Raw genomic sequence first — 19,101 nt, 5'->3', positions numbered from 1 at the left:
GAGAAGAAAAGACAAGTGGGGCTAGCAAGAGAAGCAAGATTGGCAATGATAAAAAGCCATTGCCATGGCGACGGTGGTACACACCATTTGGCTCGCCACTGAGGCGTCGCCAAAAAAAGGAAATTAGGCAAATTGACAAAGCTCTTGTTTCGCTACATGACCAGCACGATTATTTGATATATCTTGAAAGACTAATTAGCACAGTTTTCCCTGATTGGACGAAACCCATTGAAATGATGTGTGAAACTAGACTATGCTAGTATATCGAGTGAATGTTTGATAATTCTCTATCACGATAAAGACAGAAATGATAAAATGTACCTATTTGGTTGGTTGTGGTGTTCTTGCCTATCTGCATTCCAACTGAGAACAGAAAGAAAAATACAAAAAGTGATGATCTGCACCAACAACGTTCTCATTCTAAGATGAATTATCCATGCGAACAGATACTCCTCGGTTTAGATTCGCCTCTGCTATGAAAATGAAATAATACTCTCTTTGAAATGTGAGAACAGACCCTTTAGGTGTCTCCAACAATGGACTTCGTCATTTAATAGGGTGGGGCCAAAACCCGATCCAAAGGAAAGGTTCTTAACTACAACTGCCTGATACGAATATGATCACCCTTTGCTACGCGAGCTTTTAAGTCTCTGTGTTGGTAGAAATCAGAGATTGGTGAACATTTATGAAAGTCCCAGTTTTCCATTCATTTTGTTTCTCCACCTGCTATTCTGGTACGGGCATCTCCAACAAGCAAATGACAAAGAAACCGTTTAAGTATACGTTTACTTTTTGCTTAGTGTAAAGCATTTAGCCGTACCACTTCTGAAATCGATGCACCATTCACACTTGCAGTGCGCAGCTGTGCCGCCGCACTCTCTAGCCGCAGAGCAGCATGGGAACAGGGAGATGGGGTCACATTCTCCTGGGTCAGTCCCAGGAGCGGGGAACTCCGGACCGCAGCGGCCATCTTCTCTCCATCTGAGTCCAGCAACTACGTTTAAGAACAAGAGAGAATCGATAAATTTGCTATAAGTGATTGATACCAAAGTAAGGACGATTGCACGGCCTTGGATCGTTGATAGAATTGCATTGGTCTTTTAGATACAGAAAGAGTAAATCGTTTTGCTTATTTGCAGTAAATTGGTGAATTGGATGAAGAAAATGTAAACTTAACGAATTTGAAGACAGAAATTACCCTCAATATGTCATTCACACCACCACATATACAATGCTCTATTACAATAGGGTTGAACTCTGGCGATAGGTATGTATGTATGCGTATGTGTATGTATGTATTTATGTATGCATGTGTGTGTGTGTGTGTGTATGTGTGTGTGTGCGTGTGTGTGTGTGTGTGTGTGTATGTGTGTGTGTGTGTGTGTGTGTGTGTATGTGTGTGTGTGTGTGTATGTGTGTGTGTGTGTATGTGTGTGTGTGTGTGTGTATGTGTGTGTGTGTGTGTGTGTATGTGTGTATGTGTGTGTGTGTGTGTGTGTGTGTATGTGTGTGTGTGTGTGTATGTGTGTGTGTGTGTGTGTATGTGTGTGTGTGTGTGTGTGTGTGTGTATGCGTGTGTGTGTGTGTGTGTGTATGTGTGTGTGTGTGTGTGTGTGTGTGTGTATGTGTGTGTGTGTGTGTGTGTGTGTGTATGTGTGTATGTGTGTGTGTGTGTGTGTGTGTGTGTGTGTGTGTGTGTGTGTGTGTGTGTGTGTGTGTGTGAGTGTGTGTGTGTGTGTGTGTGAAGTGTATTGTGCCTCGATCACACGCCGAGATTCAAACCAGCCACCCAGTCGGGGCTACTCTTTAGGCAGCCGAGGATAATCTTTCGTTTGGAAAGCAGAAACACTATCCATTGGCCAATCGGAGGTGGACAGTGTTGCTGCTCATTTCTTGCTGATCGGATGATTTGCTTGTAGATTTGCCGAAAACCCGACAGCCACAGAGAATCCCATTGAGTCCTGTCCCGTAGGATTCGGCGCAAAAAAATCCAGCCCATTAACTACAGGTTGGGGTCTGTTTGCAGTTGTGAACAAGGCATTCTGTTATGCACATATTTACAATGATTCCTTCGTACCTCCATGAGACCTGTAGTCTACACAGTCCGGACATCCACAGTGATCCTCCGTGTTTCCGCACCATCCGGATCCGGAACAGCAGGGATTACAGGAGTGGGGATTACACTCGGCCACTTCAGCACCTGGAGCCGAGAATCCCGGACCACAGCGGAAATCTTTCCTCCATGGGACGGATAGCAGCGCCTCTTCGCTCAGGCTAGACCAGGCTGGACTTTGCTCAACTCCTGTAGATGAATAAATGTACTTCCGTAACCTAAAATAAAAGCTATGCAATACCAACAGAAGGGATGTCCCTATATCTTAAGTCACTGTTGAGCTCCTAGTTCCAATCAATTGCTAATTAGGGGGCCCCCGTTCAATCCTGGGTCAGGCAGGACATTTTGGTTGAGGCTACACAGGTAGTTCCGATGAGACGGGGGTCTTGAGTGCGAGTAGGTGCCTTGGGCACGTTAAAGGGGAAGGGCTAGCAACTCCTCTTTGTACAAACTATACTCTGATACAAAAACAGTTTACTAAGGAAATTGCAAGGAAATGTGCTGGAGGAAACTGCAAGAAAGCTTAAGTGCATTTTCTATATTTGACAATACGCGGCGTGGGGCGAGGGGCGTTGGCACTATCATTTCTTTCCTAATTGCAACACTATGATATATAAAGAGAAATTAAACTCTACAACTGGATAAGAATTCGGAGATTTATTTCCGGCCGTTTCGAGTAACATCCATCACTCTTTTTCAGTGTCACTGGAATGAACTAGCAGAACTAACCAGTACTTATTTACAATTCAATACCTCCAAATACCGCTTATGCATGACTGTGTGATTTGCCATGTAAAACCCGTTTTTCTAGTTAGTGTAAATAAGTTCTGGTTTGTTCTGCTAGATAATTTTAGTGACGCTGAAGATGAGTGATGGATGTCACTCGAAAAGTCCGGAAATAGATCTCCGAATTCTTATCAAGTTGTAGAGTTTGAATTCTCTATATATATTGTTTACCTGGATGTCTAACCTTCACAAACGCAACACTATAATACACTTGTGACATCAATGTCTATTGCATGTGAAAGTGATATTTGATGTGTTAATTTGCATGACTTCAGTGCGGCATAGTTTTTATGCTTTCTCATGTGTGAAAAAATGACTGACTTTTGTCTCATAGACTGTGACAACGTGGTAAACGAAACATAGTAGTGTCAAATATTTATATAGTTGGGACTATCGAGCTGCAAGAGGCTTTCCTATCAAGAAGATAATAAAGATGTTTAAGTATATTTCTACGTATAAACGTTCTTGGCGAAAAACGATTTAAGATAAAAGAATAAAAATATGATTGTGACGGCTGAGAGTAGGCAAGAACCATGCGTGTATTAATATATTTGATGAAGTATCAAAGGATGAAGAATTACCGTAGATAAATCCGTAGTTCACGCAGTCTGCACAGTCACAGTGTTCGGGGGTATTCCCGCAGTAACCCGACTGAGAGCAGCACGGGAAGCAGGAGTCAGGGTCACACTCCCCGGGTTGTGCATTCGGGGCAGGGAACTCGGAACCACACCGCAGATCATCGCGCCACCTCTTACTGGTCTCGTCGGTCAGCTTGTCAACTGTTGCCTCTGCGAACATAATATGAATGCCCAGTGGTGGATAGCCTGGTCCCAGTCTCTAGGGTCGGCTTAGTGGTGTTTTACCGGGCCAGTCAGTTTCTGATGGCCTTTCTACCTCTGGCTGCCATCCTACTATCGCTATACCCTACTTCCACTGCCATCCTACTTTTCCGCCGACCCAAGAGACTGGCAGCTTGTCAATACGGGCCTGATTCAAGGCGCATCAATCTGATGCGCCCAATGGGAACAGAGCAGACTGATCTAATTATTCCGCTGAGCTCTGATTGGCGCGCCAGGTTGGCGCGCGTTTTCAGCTGTTCGGTCCCTCTGCTCATTACCATATCTAACATGGCCGCCATCTAAGACGAGCGACGCACGCGCGCACCACAAGGCTGCAGAAAACATTGTTTCTAAGGCTCTCTTGTTGCTAAACTAGCTTAAAATCTGAGCTATACTAGGTCCCCAATGCCCCTCTGATCTCATGGCTGTCACTCTGGAAATTAGCGTGAAAGGACAGCTGTTTACAGTCATCGTCAACATGTCGCTATCAGAAACGTGACCCAGGCAGTACAACAACAATACCCGTGAGATTTTCGGGCGGCCGAGCAAGATCTTGATTATCACGATATTTCAGTTTGTATGGATTGGAGAATTGGGAACAACAACCTTTGGTATTTACTTGTGCTTCTAAACAAGGTATAGATTGATCCCTGGTGAACACAAAAGAGCACATTGCTACTGAGTACATGATGCAACCAAGGAGGTTTAATCAACTGACATGTTCCGCTAGCCAATTATCCTACACAAACAGATCCTGATTCGCCGCCGTGGGCAGCGCCCATGTCCAATCGCGCTGTCAGACCGCGAGACACCCGGCGCTGGGAGGGCCATAAATCGAGAGGATTTTCTATTATATCCGACCATACCCTAGGTGCCGAGCTAATTAATCCAAGGCCGTAAACAACACCCGAGCGGGGTAAGCTGTCTGGGCGGGTGAGGGTCACTCACAGTGCCGTAGAGATATCGGGGAGGCAACGAGGGTATGGATTCCAGGCTAAGTGGTGGACTTTTTACCATCCCAAGATTCTTCAATACACATCTAGCAATACACACCCACAGATGGCTGACTGTGGGCAAGAAGCATATAGACTTGTTGCCTTTGATATTGCAGTTAGTCAACAGACTCATGGACTACTTTAGTCTTTTGACAATTCATGAGAAGAAAATCTAAGGTTTATATTGTACCAGTTGCTGTAATATCAAAAGCAACATGACAGGTCTATATGATTCTTGCCCACAGTCAGTCATCTGTGGATGTGTATTGCTGGATGTGTATTGAGGAATGCTGGGATGGTAACAAATCTTCTTCTGATGAATACCATCAGGAACCAGAAATCCTCTACATAGTACAATATTGAAAACAGTAAGATCTGACAGAATAACGTGACGCTTATCTGCAGTACAAAGTAAATAAATGGGGTAGGGAATTTCCCGAGCAGCCTTCGTAACCCCTGCTTCTCCTAATGGGTCAGTGAAGTCAATACTTGTCTCGAGCATTGATATTTCTGACCTAGGGTGAAGAAATGCTGCTACAGTAACAATTGAGCCGCCTTTCTTCGAAAATCGATGGCAACATCAGGCTCTTACGAATTGATAAAAAAAACATAACAGTCAGAATTGCCCTGAAGCAGATGTCAGACGGTCATCTAATTGAAATCACCATTAGATATGTGGATATGACTTGAGAACTTTGCTATTCAGTCGTTCACAAACCTGATGAAACTATTCACGGAACTAAGATCAGTTTCTAAATCAACAAAAAAAATATAAAGCTACAGTGTCTGAAAACAGTCTTCAAAACGTTAAGTTACCAGGCTAAATGTTCACTTTAAAATGTTCAAAATATGTATTCATCAAGTGATCAATCAATTAAGTAAGAAAATGAAATACATTGCACTAACCTGATCCTGAAAAGACCTGTACTTCACACAGAGACAGGTAGTCCTCCCGGCCGATCAGCTGAACAGACACCCACCTCCCTGAGATGGGCTCGGCACACAGCACGTCGATGGTCTCACCATCCGATGGAGTTTCCGAGTAAATGTCACCACATGGTGGATTTTCACGGATGTCCTCAAAGGGACCAACTCGCACCATGAAGTTACGAAGCCGTTCTCCTGTGAAAAAAGGAGTTTTGACATTGCAAGCTGTGGTCCTTGGTTAGAATCCACTGACATGCCCCGATGTTGTGCCCTTGGGAAAGGCACTTAACACGACTTTCCTCGCTTCACTCAGTTGGAAATGGGTGCCCAACGGCTTCGGTACGGGACGTTCCTTGGATAGGACGGATAGGTCCCGTGTTTAAGGAGAGCCACATACTCATAGAGCATGTTACAAAACCCATCATAGAAAAGAGTAGAGGTCCTTTCAGGTGTGAATGAATCAAAACCATTCAAGACTAAATGAGGTAGCGAATTTCCTGAGCAGCCTTCTTAAATCCTGATTCTCCAATTTTGTCGGTTAGTCGAGATAGTCTATATATTTATATTTCTGACTTAGGGAGAAGAGTTGCTGTTCTAGAGACAGTAAGTTTAGTGCTCAGAAGATATCTATTGGGGCCCTGTACTGAGCAAGAAAAAAACAATCCATACAATAATACTTATTTGAAATATTGTGGTACTGGCACACGGTATGCAAATTATTAGGTCCATTTCTAACATGTCGATATATAGAGGTCTCCAAATAGCCGATTTCTGTCAATGTCGTTCTAAATTCTAAATCTTACTTTGAATTTTCAAAACCTGTCTACTACATACAATGGAAACAATCAATTTTCACGAAGCCATGACTTATGATCACAAATATAATATATATTTTGGTTGCTTCGATACTTGAGAATAGGCAAATGCAGTCCCATAGCCGTAGGGGCAGCGGGTTTATGAATTATGGCACGGTTCTGGAAATTAGAGCCTAACCCTCTCCTTTCACCGCTTTTTACCTAATTCTAATCAGTCAGGTTCCCTGGGTGGAGCGATGACGCTCGTGTAACGTGCTAATCCTAAGGACACAGCATCTAGTCAGGAATGTCGGGAATCCAACCATAGGCGTTCCAGATCTCGTGTCAGCTAGCATAGCCAGTCGGTCATTCTACGTCACTACTTGAAGATATCCTCAATATAATGGCAACAGATAGTCAAGATAATGATAAGCCTAAATAATGACTTGTGACTGACATGTTAGTGAATCAACAGCAGTTCACTCACCACAGCAGTCCCCACGGTTGATGACTGTCACGTGACTGATGACGTATGTGTCTCCAAGATCGACCTTCCACCACGGCTCGTACTCCTGGTCCGTATGTGTGCATTCCTGTCGAGGGTACAGAACGGTTCCTGTGTTTCCGTCCACAGCTCGTTCCGCAGGATATTCCGATCTAAACAAACTGCTCTGTGAAGCCTTTTTGTTGAGTGCAACGTTTCTTTCTGTAACGACTAATACAAAAAAAGTAATCAGTTTGTCTTGTTTCATGATTAACGAGAACATGCCACAATACTAATACTTCTGTATGCACTGGTTGAAACTGATGTGAATTTCATACTTTGTAAGAAATATTGACTAAAAGTACATAAAATATGAAAATCGTTACTTTCATGATTACTTAAATTCTGGCCTCCTTGTTTACCTGCTTATATCAAGTATTGGATCTCCACCATGTGAACCTTAATTAGTATAATTGAATTTTGTGATGTTCCATTTTTACAGACAGTTCTGCAAAAAATAACTGCCGTACCTTTGCTCTTAAAAGTACCATGTTTGAGCAGAGCCCACTTTGAGTGCCGTTACAGGAAAGGAAAAGTTTTCTGTTCTTTTGTAACCCAAAAACATGTTTATGGTAGGTGATTCACTGCTAATCACCCGTCCCACCACAATTTTCTGTGATCTCAAACTTAAATCTACATTGTATGTCCACCCATTTGGTAGCAACAGGTAGGTCAGCAGTCAGGGCTGATACGTCACTGCTATAAGGACGAGGGGCTACCATTACCGACGTATTATCAGCTGAAGTCTCGTGCTTACAAGCCACATAAATAGCTTCTTTAAGACAATGGGTAAGACAGTACAGTTTATACCATTTTTATGTGGAATGGAAACAAACATGGCCAGAGCATGCTGCAGGTAGAAACGCTCCAAATTGTGGCAGAAATGACAGAAATAAATCAAATACAATTTACACTACTGGTGATTTAATGTCCAAAACTTTGACTCTGGCTCTATATTTACTGAAAAAACTTTCCAGTTCCCCCTCCATCAATAAAAGAACCCATCAGCTCTAAGCTCAAAAGCCCTGGATACTCGGCTGTTACTGTTTGAGCAGCCACAGATACTACTAAATACAATGGTAATAGTAATGGATTTTGAGAACAAAAAATAGGAAGCACATTGACTTCTATCAAAAGGGAAAGGGAAGTTCGAAATTATTGCTGATACTTGAAAGCTATTGATGAGTTTCATCTGCAATGGATGGAGAGCTTGCCTTATCACGGGTTCAATACCCAGCCGAGTCATATCATAAAGGTATTGCATTTAATGCTACGCTTAAAATGTCCCTTTTGTATGTATTCTTTCGCATGAGAATATCTTACCTATCGTCCTTCAAACCAATTTGATTTTTTCATAACTTTCTCAATGCTATATTTAATTATTTTGTTCTTCCCAAATATACTAAGCTGCCTTTGGTAATAGCTACATAGATGTGTGTTTATTTTTATTAGAAACCATTATCACTGACATGTGAATTTTAATCATGTCATCACCTACATCAAAACCATTCAAGTCTGCTTCATACTTACCTGTTCCGTCTATAGCATGTAGAAGAGTAGAGCTATAAGATATTATGTTCTTGATGTATTTCACTTCTTCTATTATGTCACGAGCCTAAAAAATGACATATAATGAGATGAAGCCACACATAAAAAGAACATATGATAAGCAATTTATGAGATAAATAAGTAATAAGTAATTTATGAGATGAACTTACATATACAAAGAACCTATAATAGAATGGAAATAGAATATGTTCTTTAATTTTCCACTAAATAAATACAAAATTATTTCAAAAGTCAACGACAAACGAAAATTAAAGTTATGGAGTAAATGTATATGGACATGAAATAATCTTAAAGTTGAAACAGATGTAAACAATACTTACTTCCTGGGTAATCCTTGAAACCTGGTGTTCAAAGTGCGAAAGAAAAGTAAGAATTCTATTAGTTGTTCCTCACAATAGGTCGTGTTTAATTTTCATGGACATGACAAGATTACTTTGCACCAATAGAAACTTCAGACAGGTAATTGAAACGTCTGTAGAAGAATAAAGTGGGGTCGTGTGGCGCAACGGCAGAGCGTTCGGCTCAGAACCTAGAGGTCCCGAGTTCGAATCCTGTCATGTCACCGATCTTGTGCCCTTGGGAAAGGCACTTAATATGACTTTCCTCACTCCACCCAGGTGTAGATGGGTACCTGACTTCGGTTGGGAAAGGTCGTATTGAGGTCACCCAGACCCTTGCGACAGTTCCACAAAAATGCAAGTGTGGACAAAATATGTATATGTTCTGTATTATGTGAAACCTGTAAAACCTGCATCAATTCAGCGCTAGAAAGGCTGCCATTGCGGGTAATTTCTGACCAATAAAAACCGTTGTTAAATAAGATATGATTGTGTACAAATGAAAACTATGTCCACTTGATTAGATTAATACAATCATATTTACAGTGACAAATGAAATACGGGTAGTCATAGTGAAGTTGGTGGGTATTCAACACAATATAATAGAATTAAATAGTTTTGTTTAGCCTGGATGATGTAATTGTTTGTTACTGAGGGTAGCAGAAGACAAGCCGGAAAAAACTAAAACTTTCAAAAATCTAAAATGCCTTTGAATAAATTTTCAAAATGAACCTTCAAGCCCAGAGGGTTTATTTATCTACATGTATGTATTCCTTCATTTCTCGTTTACCAGCTTGAATTTGTCAAAACTAGGTAATGATTTCCATATACTCCCTGGATAAATACATACACGTGCTAGCTAAAGGGAAGACAAAATAGATATGGGCGTGGCGCTTCCTGGTGGCTTTCTATGGTCTTAAACTTCTAGTTTTTATATCGTATGTTCTGGATATACCATGATTATCATTGTTATATGGTATATAGTTCCTTTGCACTTGCAAGAAGTGGTATGTATTTAAATAAGCCCGTAGCAGCCCTTTCGAAAATGCTAAGCGCTTCATCTAAAATTTCGAAGACGATTATCCAAGAAGGGGCTCACGTATTTTGATTATTTTTGACACTAGTTGGCATTTATGCAAAAGAGGAAACTCTATAATTCCACTGCATTCCATGATAGGAATTTCAAACAAACATTCGAATGATGCACTGATTTGCATAATGTTATAGCAAATGCAACCGCATAATCGTAGTCGTAATACATGCCAAACCAAAATGTTCCGAAAATATTTACTCCTCTTTTAAACAATACAATTCAGGATAACATACATGTAATGATTATGCAACTCACCCTGTCAGAATGTTCAGCGACTATTGCGAAGTCAAGCAAGGTGACATTGACGTTTTCCTGAATACGACACAGTAACACAATATACAGTTCAATATGAAAAGTTCAACTGAATACAAAAATACATTTTACAATCATCACTCATTACTATATCGTTTAAAGACATGTAACCGTTCGAACAGTAGAAATAACTGATGCAAGGGAACCCTGACAGACTAGGTATTATTCGCTCCCCTTCTAAATAATGCGGTGTAACATGATATAAATAAACATAAACTTTATCAAACCGCATGTTAGATTGAATCAGAATTCAAACGAAGTGATAACATAACTGAAGTGTATTTAAGTTAATTAGATTTTGCCTTCATAATCGACAATAGAATGTAAAAAAGTTACGTAGTTTACATAATGTAATAAAATACTATGCAAACAGGACAAGATTAAAGGCATTAAATATAAAAATCCATATCGATGACTACCCGTATTAAAATATTGAGAAAATATAGATAAAGCATGTCCATGCAATGTCTTCTATGAAACGACATGACTGCAATCAAAAAGAATCTCCAATATCTTCTAAAGATATTTTAGCACCCGTCGCCAATGAACGATCTGTTCCTTATGTTTTTTATTTTGATGCAACTATTGCATTTGAAGTCACATGTGTATTTAGTTACTTTTAAAAGTATTCTTAGAGTAAGTTTCAGTATTACCTGTTGCATTTCGGGAATATCTGGAGTTTCCACATGATGAAACTCTGGACACTGGTATGTATCAGTCATTAACAGTTCAAGTGCGCCACCTAGAGACACTGCCAGGTACAACACAAACGGTACGACAAAATGTGACTATAAAACATACATACACGGTTACTAACTTACGAAACTGTGTCTTTGACAGAGCTACATATACAAGCAGGAATGTATATAGTTTCGTCATTGAAGTTTCGTGTCGTTAGGAAGACAACATGCAAACTTGTGTTTTTCCTTTGATATGAAGTGAACACAAAATATTAGATGAACTTGTCACGACCTGATGATGATGATGATGATGATGATGATGATGATGATGATGATGATGATGATGATGATGATGATGAATACAAAATATACTTTAAGCGTTGTTTAAGTTCCCCCCTGACAGATTCTGAATACGTGAGAATTTGACCACTTAACAATGATACAGAAAATATGGTACAATCTTATTTCCAGCCATAACGGAAGATACAGGATTAACAACAGAAATACATTTTTTCTTACGTTGAAGTCCTTCAGGAGGAAGTATTTCGTCAAAGCCATCTATTGTTCTTTCCAGTTCTCTCAAAGTTGCGCCAAGACTGTTCAACTGTATTTTCAAAAGAAATAAATAACAACAACAAAAATGTGCATACAAACCAAAAAAGTTTAATATATATTAAAATATACGTCATTAAAATAGTAACTAGCATCCATGTATTTTTAAACAACGTTAGAACATACAAAACGTCTACTCACGTTATGCACAATCTTCACAGCCTGTGGAAAAAGTAAAGAGTTTTTATAGTCATTCCAATACTTGTTGTCTATATCTTTTTTTCTTAGTTTAAGAATTACAATCAAAAAGGGATATCAGAACATATCATAAATCCATAACATTAAAAAAAATTCGTCTATATCAGAACATTCACTGTCACAAAAACATCAGAATATTTAAAAACAAACTAAACTGATAATGATAACAGTAGATGATATACTTACCCTTGAAGTAATTGTTCTGACTATTCCGATATAGCCAGACAAAAGGACCATTCGGTTTGAAGTAGATATGTCTAGAAAAACGAAAATAGTTACAAAGAATAAAATGTAAATGTCAAAATGTCTTTCTGGTAAATCTCTTACCACTTAACAGTTTATGTACACTGTAAAGAACGATTTGAGTCCTTACTAGTACTGTTTTACCACATAAAGTGAATTGAGTTATGTGATCCTAATTTCCTTTTCGATTAAAAGTGTATCATTTTTATGAAAATTGTGTCATAGCAACAAGAACTGACCGCTATTTCCTTTCATTTTTCAAAGAAATGTTTTCTTTTGTCAGCATTACATTGCGTCTTTGGGTTCCTCGTAAAAAACATCGACATACTCTTCAGTTACTCTTTTTTTTTATAACCTTTCCGTAGTTCAAGATGGTCGCTTTACATTATCAGAACAAATTAACGTCCGGAAACATTTGGGCTAGAGTCACAGAGATGCAAATATGGATTCCAACATGGCGGCAGATGCATCGATTATGGTCAAAATCTTAATGTCTAGCAAAACAGCAATTCAATTAATACTTAGCATACAATAAAGTTTGTGTCCATGTCAGAATGTTTTCCTTCAATGATGTATTACATACAGACTGAATATTAGTTTTAGAGTTTAGCATACTCTGCATGTTTTACCATTCATTCCGTTCTAAACTATATCTTTGAAAATACACTCAACATCAACGAAGTTTCTATTTTTGGAAAAGGGAAGAAAACATTGCCTGACTCTAAATTCACCAAAATGTTAATTATTGCATACCTTCGCCGTCCAGTTCCCGAGACTGTCCATTGATGAACCCTAAAGAGTACATGTAGATTTGACGTCACATTTCAGCCTATTTTGGGGACTGCAGTGGCGTCTTTGCCTAAAACTTTAAACGTTTAAAACTCAAGAAAGGGCATGTTTTGTCTCAGACGATTTTAAGTTTCACCTTGACGAAACCAACCATTGGCAATGAAGTACGAAAAAAACGTTTCTGTTGTAATACACAACAGCCCAAAATGTCATCAATTTTGCTATTTACGGTGCAAATCTGTCGTGAGAGGGATGTGACGAAGGCCGTACGCAAACTCAACGGTGTTGTGTGAAAGCTATGTCGTACATACTTATCGATGAAGAATATCACATTGAACCCAGTTATACATACAATCTTACCGAAATGCTCAATCTGTGCACATGTTTCCGTACATTTAGTTTCAACTGCCTCAAATTAAGATCTAGTCTTATAATTCCAAATTCTAAAGATAATTTTCCGCTGGTTAATCTATATTGGCTCGTTTCAAAGTTTAACAAGCAAGCATGTGTGTACGTATAAGTTACTCCTTGTCGAACCGGAGCAGAACTGGCAAAAACACCCCGATCTACATCTTCATAGAGGAGGTGCTATTTCAGGTCCAGCCTTTTCCCTCAGATAAAAAAAGAAGATGCTTGACTCGCAAAACAGTTAAAATAATATAATAAACAGATGCAATACACGTTGCATGAGAATCCAATGCCACACACCCAAAACTCTTTTGAACGGTTCCGACGTCTCCTGTCCCTTCCTTCTATAATTGAGAAGATGAACATCTAAAGCAACGATCTGGGCATGGAAAGATTGATATTAACAATGTCAAAGTTTTTACTGTATTTCAGCTTACTTAAGCTGAAACGATCAAAGAAAAACATTTTGTGAAAATGAAAAGTTTTAGGAATATTGTATTTACAACATCACATTATAATTATAAAGATACAAATTGTACAAGCACAAGTATATTAAGAGCTTTTAAAAAATGAAACCAACTGTTCATTACACATTTTACACCAACTGTCTAAGGCCTTAAAATCTGTTAAAGTATCAACAGACTGTGAAATGAAAATTTACAAGACTGCCATGGAACTTTGTTTTGTTTCCTCACTCAGTTATCAGATCGGGAATTTTATCTGATTTGCTGGTGGTCGATATAAAAAGGCTAGGATCGGCAGGTTTTTGCTTGGGGCAGTCGGGTAACTAGATACACAACATTTAGTTAAGGTCTCATAATTTTCCCGCTGTTACTTTGTATCATTTTGATTGAAAAGATCCTTTAGTTCACTTACTATGATAGTCCATTCATGATTCTAGCAATAGGGCTATTACTTACGTAAGCCAGCAAAAGTAGATTAGTACCAAGTATTTAATAGGCAGATGATATTTTGTAAAGAATTTTTAGAATTTTGCAAAAAAATCACTGACCTTTCCTGTCAGGCGTTGCAGCTGGAAAAAAATAGAATGAATTATAAACTATGAATGAACTAATAGAATGAATTATGACTTGACTAAAATAGCACTTAGTCTAATAACGTTTTATACGGTAGATTTCATGTTAATCCTGAACAAGTCATGTTAATGCACAACAATATTAATTCAAGATTATGACAACTTCTAAATCTAAATCAATAGCAATAGTTCTAGGAAACTGTTTCACAAAGACCAGTAGTATGGGATGAAGCAACATACATGTGCAGTCTTTGGTAGAATTTTAAATGTAATTTGAAATCTCCACATTGTCCATTCGTTCGAATTCGTTCAGACTCTTGTATTACTTAGTGGCACATAGGGCAGCAAGTTTCCTTGAGGTTTTAGTGGCAGAGTATATTTTTGCAATAAAAGGGTTACTAGGCTTCCCGATTTAACATGCTCGACGCACATCCTCGAACACGGTACCGCCATTTCACGTCCCTTACGAAAGGAGGATGCAGCCTCAACCGAGATGTCCTGACCCAGGTTTGAACTGGGGTCTCCCAATTAGTAACCAATGGGAACCAGAAGCTCATCTGTTCGAGGCTTCTACCAGTTGAGCTTTAGGAACGCCTCTTTACATGGTAGGGATTCGATATATGCCGTAAGTATTAGAACACAGAAAAAAACACTTACGTGCTCCCCAACAAGACGGAGGGATGAGACATATTCGGACAACTGAAAGTACAAAATGTGCATATGATATACCATCAGGCTTGTGCCTTAGGCGTTGCCAAAATAACAAGACATTGAAATAAGGGGAACGAACGTTTTAAGAAACACTAGAGAAACAAATAACAATATTATGCAAAAGTGTTTGTAACATTTGTGCAATGAAAAATAATGCCAACCTCCTAATAAAATTTTACCTTTTTGTCTTTCTGCATTTCAGTTGCCAGGTCACCAAATGTGCCAACGCTGCCTTGGTTGTGGCCGGAGAGTGGCCACCTTGCGGATTCACCATGCTGTGCACTATCATTAATCGGTTCAAGATGATCCTTATTCTTCACTTCTGTAGAAAAGACGATCAATTGGTGATAGTAGTGTTTATACATACGTCGCGCGTTCTGTCGTCGCAAGATGTTTCTGCAAGCTACATGTATGACAGACGGACATGAATTTAGAAAAGGATCGACATCAACTTTTCCCGTAACAACACAGCTGCAATTCGCACGACACATTCACGATTACCACGAGAATTCCCTAAATTCACTGTCGTAAACCTGTCGTACAACGTATGTACCCGGGGTTTAAGAATTATGGGGACTTTTTATAGTCACTGCACTGGCGCTTTTTAACCCAGAAACTCGGGCTTGCACACACACACACGCATACACACGCATACACACACACACACACACACACACACACACACACACAATGATACGCACACAGACAAACGTCACCGAAAACAATCTTTATGACGAACATAATTATTATTGGGTAGGCCGAATACTCTCTCTTCGCAGCCAGGGGCTGAATTGCGAGGAGCGCACATTGGCGGAGCTAGATCGCAAGGGTTTGTAGCGACTGCCGTTCAGGCGCGCAGGTGACCTCAATACGACCATTGCCCCATGTGCGGCCATAGGACTGTAGGTTTTGAACCACGCACACCGGGAAGGACCCCTGCTCTTTTCGATAAGTGCGGTGGGTTCTTTAACGTGCTCGAGGTGTGGCTCTCCTCAAACACGGGACCTCCATTTAACGTCCTATCCGAGGGACGTCCCTAACCGAAGCTAGGTACTCATTTACACCTGAGTGTAGTGAGGAAATTCGTGTAAAGTGCCTTTCCTAAGGGCACAACGTCAACGGGACCAATCAGGGAACCCCGGATTCGAACTCAGTATCTCTGGGTCCTGGGGCCAAACACCCTGCCACTGCGCCACCGCGACGCCACTAATATGAAATATGAAAAGTCTGACGCCAAGTACCAGAGTTATCAACCCAGGATTTAGGGCTTCACAAACTATGGAAACGTGGATCACGGAGCTCATTGTCACCAATTACAGTTTGTTTGTTTGTTTGTTTGTTTGTTTGTTTTATTAAGAACTCCATTAGTGATATACAGTATGCACTATTCTTCCTGGAGTCCCAATACAAATAAATATAATGAAACGAAAACTATACAATCGGTTAACTAAGAATTCAACAAAACAAATGTTGTGAAATCAAAAGTAAACGAGAGATGGACGAGAGAGGTCAGAGGTCAACAGAGGTCAGTTGGGGTATCATCACTTAAGAAATCCTTACAACGTCAGAAGTAAGGTTGGCAAAGGTCGCGTGTCACGGGTCGTTTAATGTTAAAGGATATGCAGCCGCCGCCGTGTGGTGCATTACGCCGAAAGGCAATTGCATACATGTACTCTCATCTCCCGAATAAACGAATAAAAGCCTCAAAATCCACCCGAAACGTTCTTAGTTTGGACGGTACGTTTATTATTTTGGGGGGAGAATGGGGGCCTAGCTAACCAGGGATCCCTCTAAAATTCAAAGTTCATATTTTTCTGCCCATATTTCCGCGTTATTTTGGCTCGCAATTCGCTATTTTTCGGCCGAGAGGCCTGAATTCCCCCGCCGTTCACGACCCATCTTTTGTATAAAACCTGGCAGTACTCGTAACTTTCGGTCGATCTCGCTATGCCACGTCAAAGTAAACGTTGTTATTGGGGGTAAATACAACGCCACACGGACATTTCAAAGTACAATTTTCATATTAACAACTTTGACAGTCTCTGTTTACATCGTAAACCAAAGCACGCTGATCAGAAAACAACGTGCCATTGGTGTACTGGGAAGAATTCCCGAGCATGTGGTTCTATACTTCGTTATCGCTATTGTTTATACAACAGGAATAAAGATCCGTTACATGATTTCTTGCGTTTGTGACTTTTTTTCTGATCAGAATCTTGTAACCTCATCCCAAATATGTAATGGATAGCCCCCAACACTGACGACAAAAACTGACCAAACCTTTTCAGCAGCTGACTTCGTTGGGACTTCTTTAATCTTTCTTCGTGCCTTCGTCTTACGAGATTTACAATTCTTAGACGCCTGGAATGTCTTATGTATACGTTTCCTGGCTACAGCTACATCTATCCTCCTACCGTATAGTGGAAGTTTATTTTGTTGCGGCTCACGAGCTACTTCAGACTGTCTTCTCGAGTCGCCAAGCATATGTCGGAGTTGTAACGTTTCACGACTGCCTAGCTTCATACTCTAACAGTCCGTCACCCCAAGTCTGTGGACACTGGGTAATGGCGTTGTTGCCTTTTACTTTTGCCCAATTAGAGATAGATAGGCAACAGTAAGTGGTATTTGTTGCAATGTAGTCGTCTGGTTAGCGTTGTTGACTTAGAATCTAAAGATTCTGGTTTCATATCCACGACAGACCCCAGTGTTGCACCCTTGGTAGAGATACTTCACCTATTTCCTTACTTGGCTCGAGTGAAAATGAAGATCTAACGTTGGGTAACATAAATTCGCGGGGTACTTAAATTCGGGATTTTTCGAAAACGGCGTATTTAGGGATATGTGCTAGATGCAAAATCAGTTATAACGCCGGCAATGCAAAGCAGATAGACTAACGTATTCAGAACACTGGCTGAAAAGCTTCGATAACCATGCATTAGAAGTTGGCGACGTCAAAAACTCTCCGTCCCTTATTGACAGAGTCTGGGGGCTTCGTGGGAGAATCACCCAGCACGGTTGTTCGCTGGTTTATAAGACAAATGTCACATCTCCTGCCTGCTAAACACAATTATTTATAAGACAACTTATTACAATCTCTTTTGCTAACCTGCAACTGGATTCTAAGTGTGATCAATCATCAAAACTCCTCTCTGTTGCTACAACCTACGGCACGTGTATTTTCCCGCCGCCATATTGTTAACCAGAATCCTGTTGTCAAGCAGACGACAAAGGTTTGTGAGGAACACTTTTTTGTCTAAATGCTGCGTGTGATAGTGGACTGAGGAAGATATTTTCCTCAAAGTTTGCTCCTAACACAACAAGGAACACATGGACATAGTAGTATTACCATTGCTACGGCATCCAGCTAACTTCCCATGAATAATGTAACGTTACACGTTGCCCGATGATGACGATGGGCCGACTTTGAGTGAAGTTCTACCGACTCAACACACGGGTTGTTCCCGAACTGGCCTGATGTGTGCGGTACGGCCGTTTTTTCGTGTATTTTTTTTTACTTGGACACGTCTATATCCATAGCACTCTCCTCAAGCCAAGGATGGAACGAATAGCTGCTGTATAAAATGTGATTAGCGGTAAGATATTCAAGACGAATCTTCTCTCCCGAATTAATGTGCCCCCCTGTCCGACAGCACCGTTATTGTGCGTGCGGCGGACGGTAGTTTCAAGTTGAAATATTATGGTGTCAGCACGACTAGAGACAAAATCTACCATATATATGATTAGTGCAAAGATAGTACATGATACTGACAGAATTATAGAAAAAAAGGATGGTCTATTGTTCTGCTAGATTGATTTCAGTCAACCATTATCGGAAAAATCCCGAATTTATGTTACCCAACGTTAGTTGCTTTAGGGATGACCCGAGTTTTAAGGGAACCACACCTAACGTAAAACAACCACACCATATGTTAAAGGAAAGCTACACAAAAAATTGAAAATCCTTCTATGCTATGCTTAATATATTCCAAAGTCAAATTCTTACTTCAAGTTGTTTCACATAAGTCCGTCATAGTTCTGGGATTTTCCACAGTTTGCAAGTTATGCCGTGCTGACGCTTTCTCACCTGATAATTGAATTAAATGACGTCAGTGTT

At 40.1% G+C, this 19,101-nt stretch overlaps 1 protein-coding gene across 7 annotated transcripts in view; it reads right to left on the bottom strand.

Moving 5' to 3' along the window:
• The window catches only part of LOC136424982 (uncharacterized), a 90,609-nt gene that overhangs the window by 66,413 nt on the left and 5,095 nt on the right, over positions 1-19,101 (bottom strand). For all 7 annotated transcript variants that reach the window (XM_066413654.1, XM_066413653.1, XM_066413651.1 and 4 more), the window contains exons 2-19: positions 15,167-15,309; positions 14,934-14,975; positions 14,253-14,273; positions 13,541-13,619; positions 12,797-12,835; positions 11,987-12,057; positions 11,744-11,764; positions 11,510-11,594; positions 10,964-11,061; positions 10,254-10,310; positions 8,888-8,908; positions 8,529-8,613; positions 6,942-7,169; positions 5,640-5,855; positions 3,481-3,687; positions 2,078-2,302; positions 821-994; positions 322-363 (exon numbers count right to left, since the gene is read on the bottom strand). In XM_066413654.1, the coding sequence (XP_066269751.1) occupies positions 322-363; positions 821-994; positions 2,078-2,302; positions 3,481-3,687; positions 5,640-5,855; positions 6,942-7,169; positions 8,529-8,613; positions 8,888-8,908; positions 10,254-10,310; positions 10,964-11,061; positions 11,510-11,594; positions 11,744-11,764; positions 11,987-12,057; positions 12,797-12,835; positions 13,541-13,619; positions 14,253-14,273; positions 14,934-14,975; positions 15,167-15,309 (1,854 nt within the window). The remainder of the gene's footprint in view (positions 1-321; positions 364-820; positions 995-2,077; positions 2,303-3,480; positions 3,688-5,639; positions 5,856-6,941; positions 7,170-8,528; positions 8,614-8,887; positions 8,909-10,253; positions 10,311-10,963; positions 11,062-11,509; positions 11,595-11,743; positions 11,765-11,986; positions 12,058-12,796; positions 12,836-13,540; positions 13,620-14,252; positions 14,274-14,933; positions 14,976-15,166; positions 15,310-19,101) is intronic.

The sequence above is a fragment of the Branchiostoma lanceolatum genome, chromosome 19 (assembly GCF_035083965.1).
Source record: "Branchiostoma lanceolatum isolate klBraLanc5 chromosome 19, klBraLanc5.hap2, whole genome shotgun sequence".
NCBI lineage: Eukaryota > Metazoa > Chordata > Leptocardii > Amphioxiformes > Branchiostomatidae > Branchiostoma > Branchiostoma lanceolatum.
The sequence above is the reverse complement of the archived record's forward strand: the minus strand, read 5'-3'. Positions and strand labels throughout refer to the sequence as shown.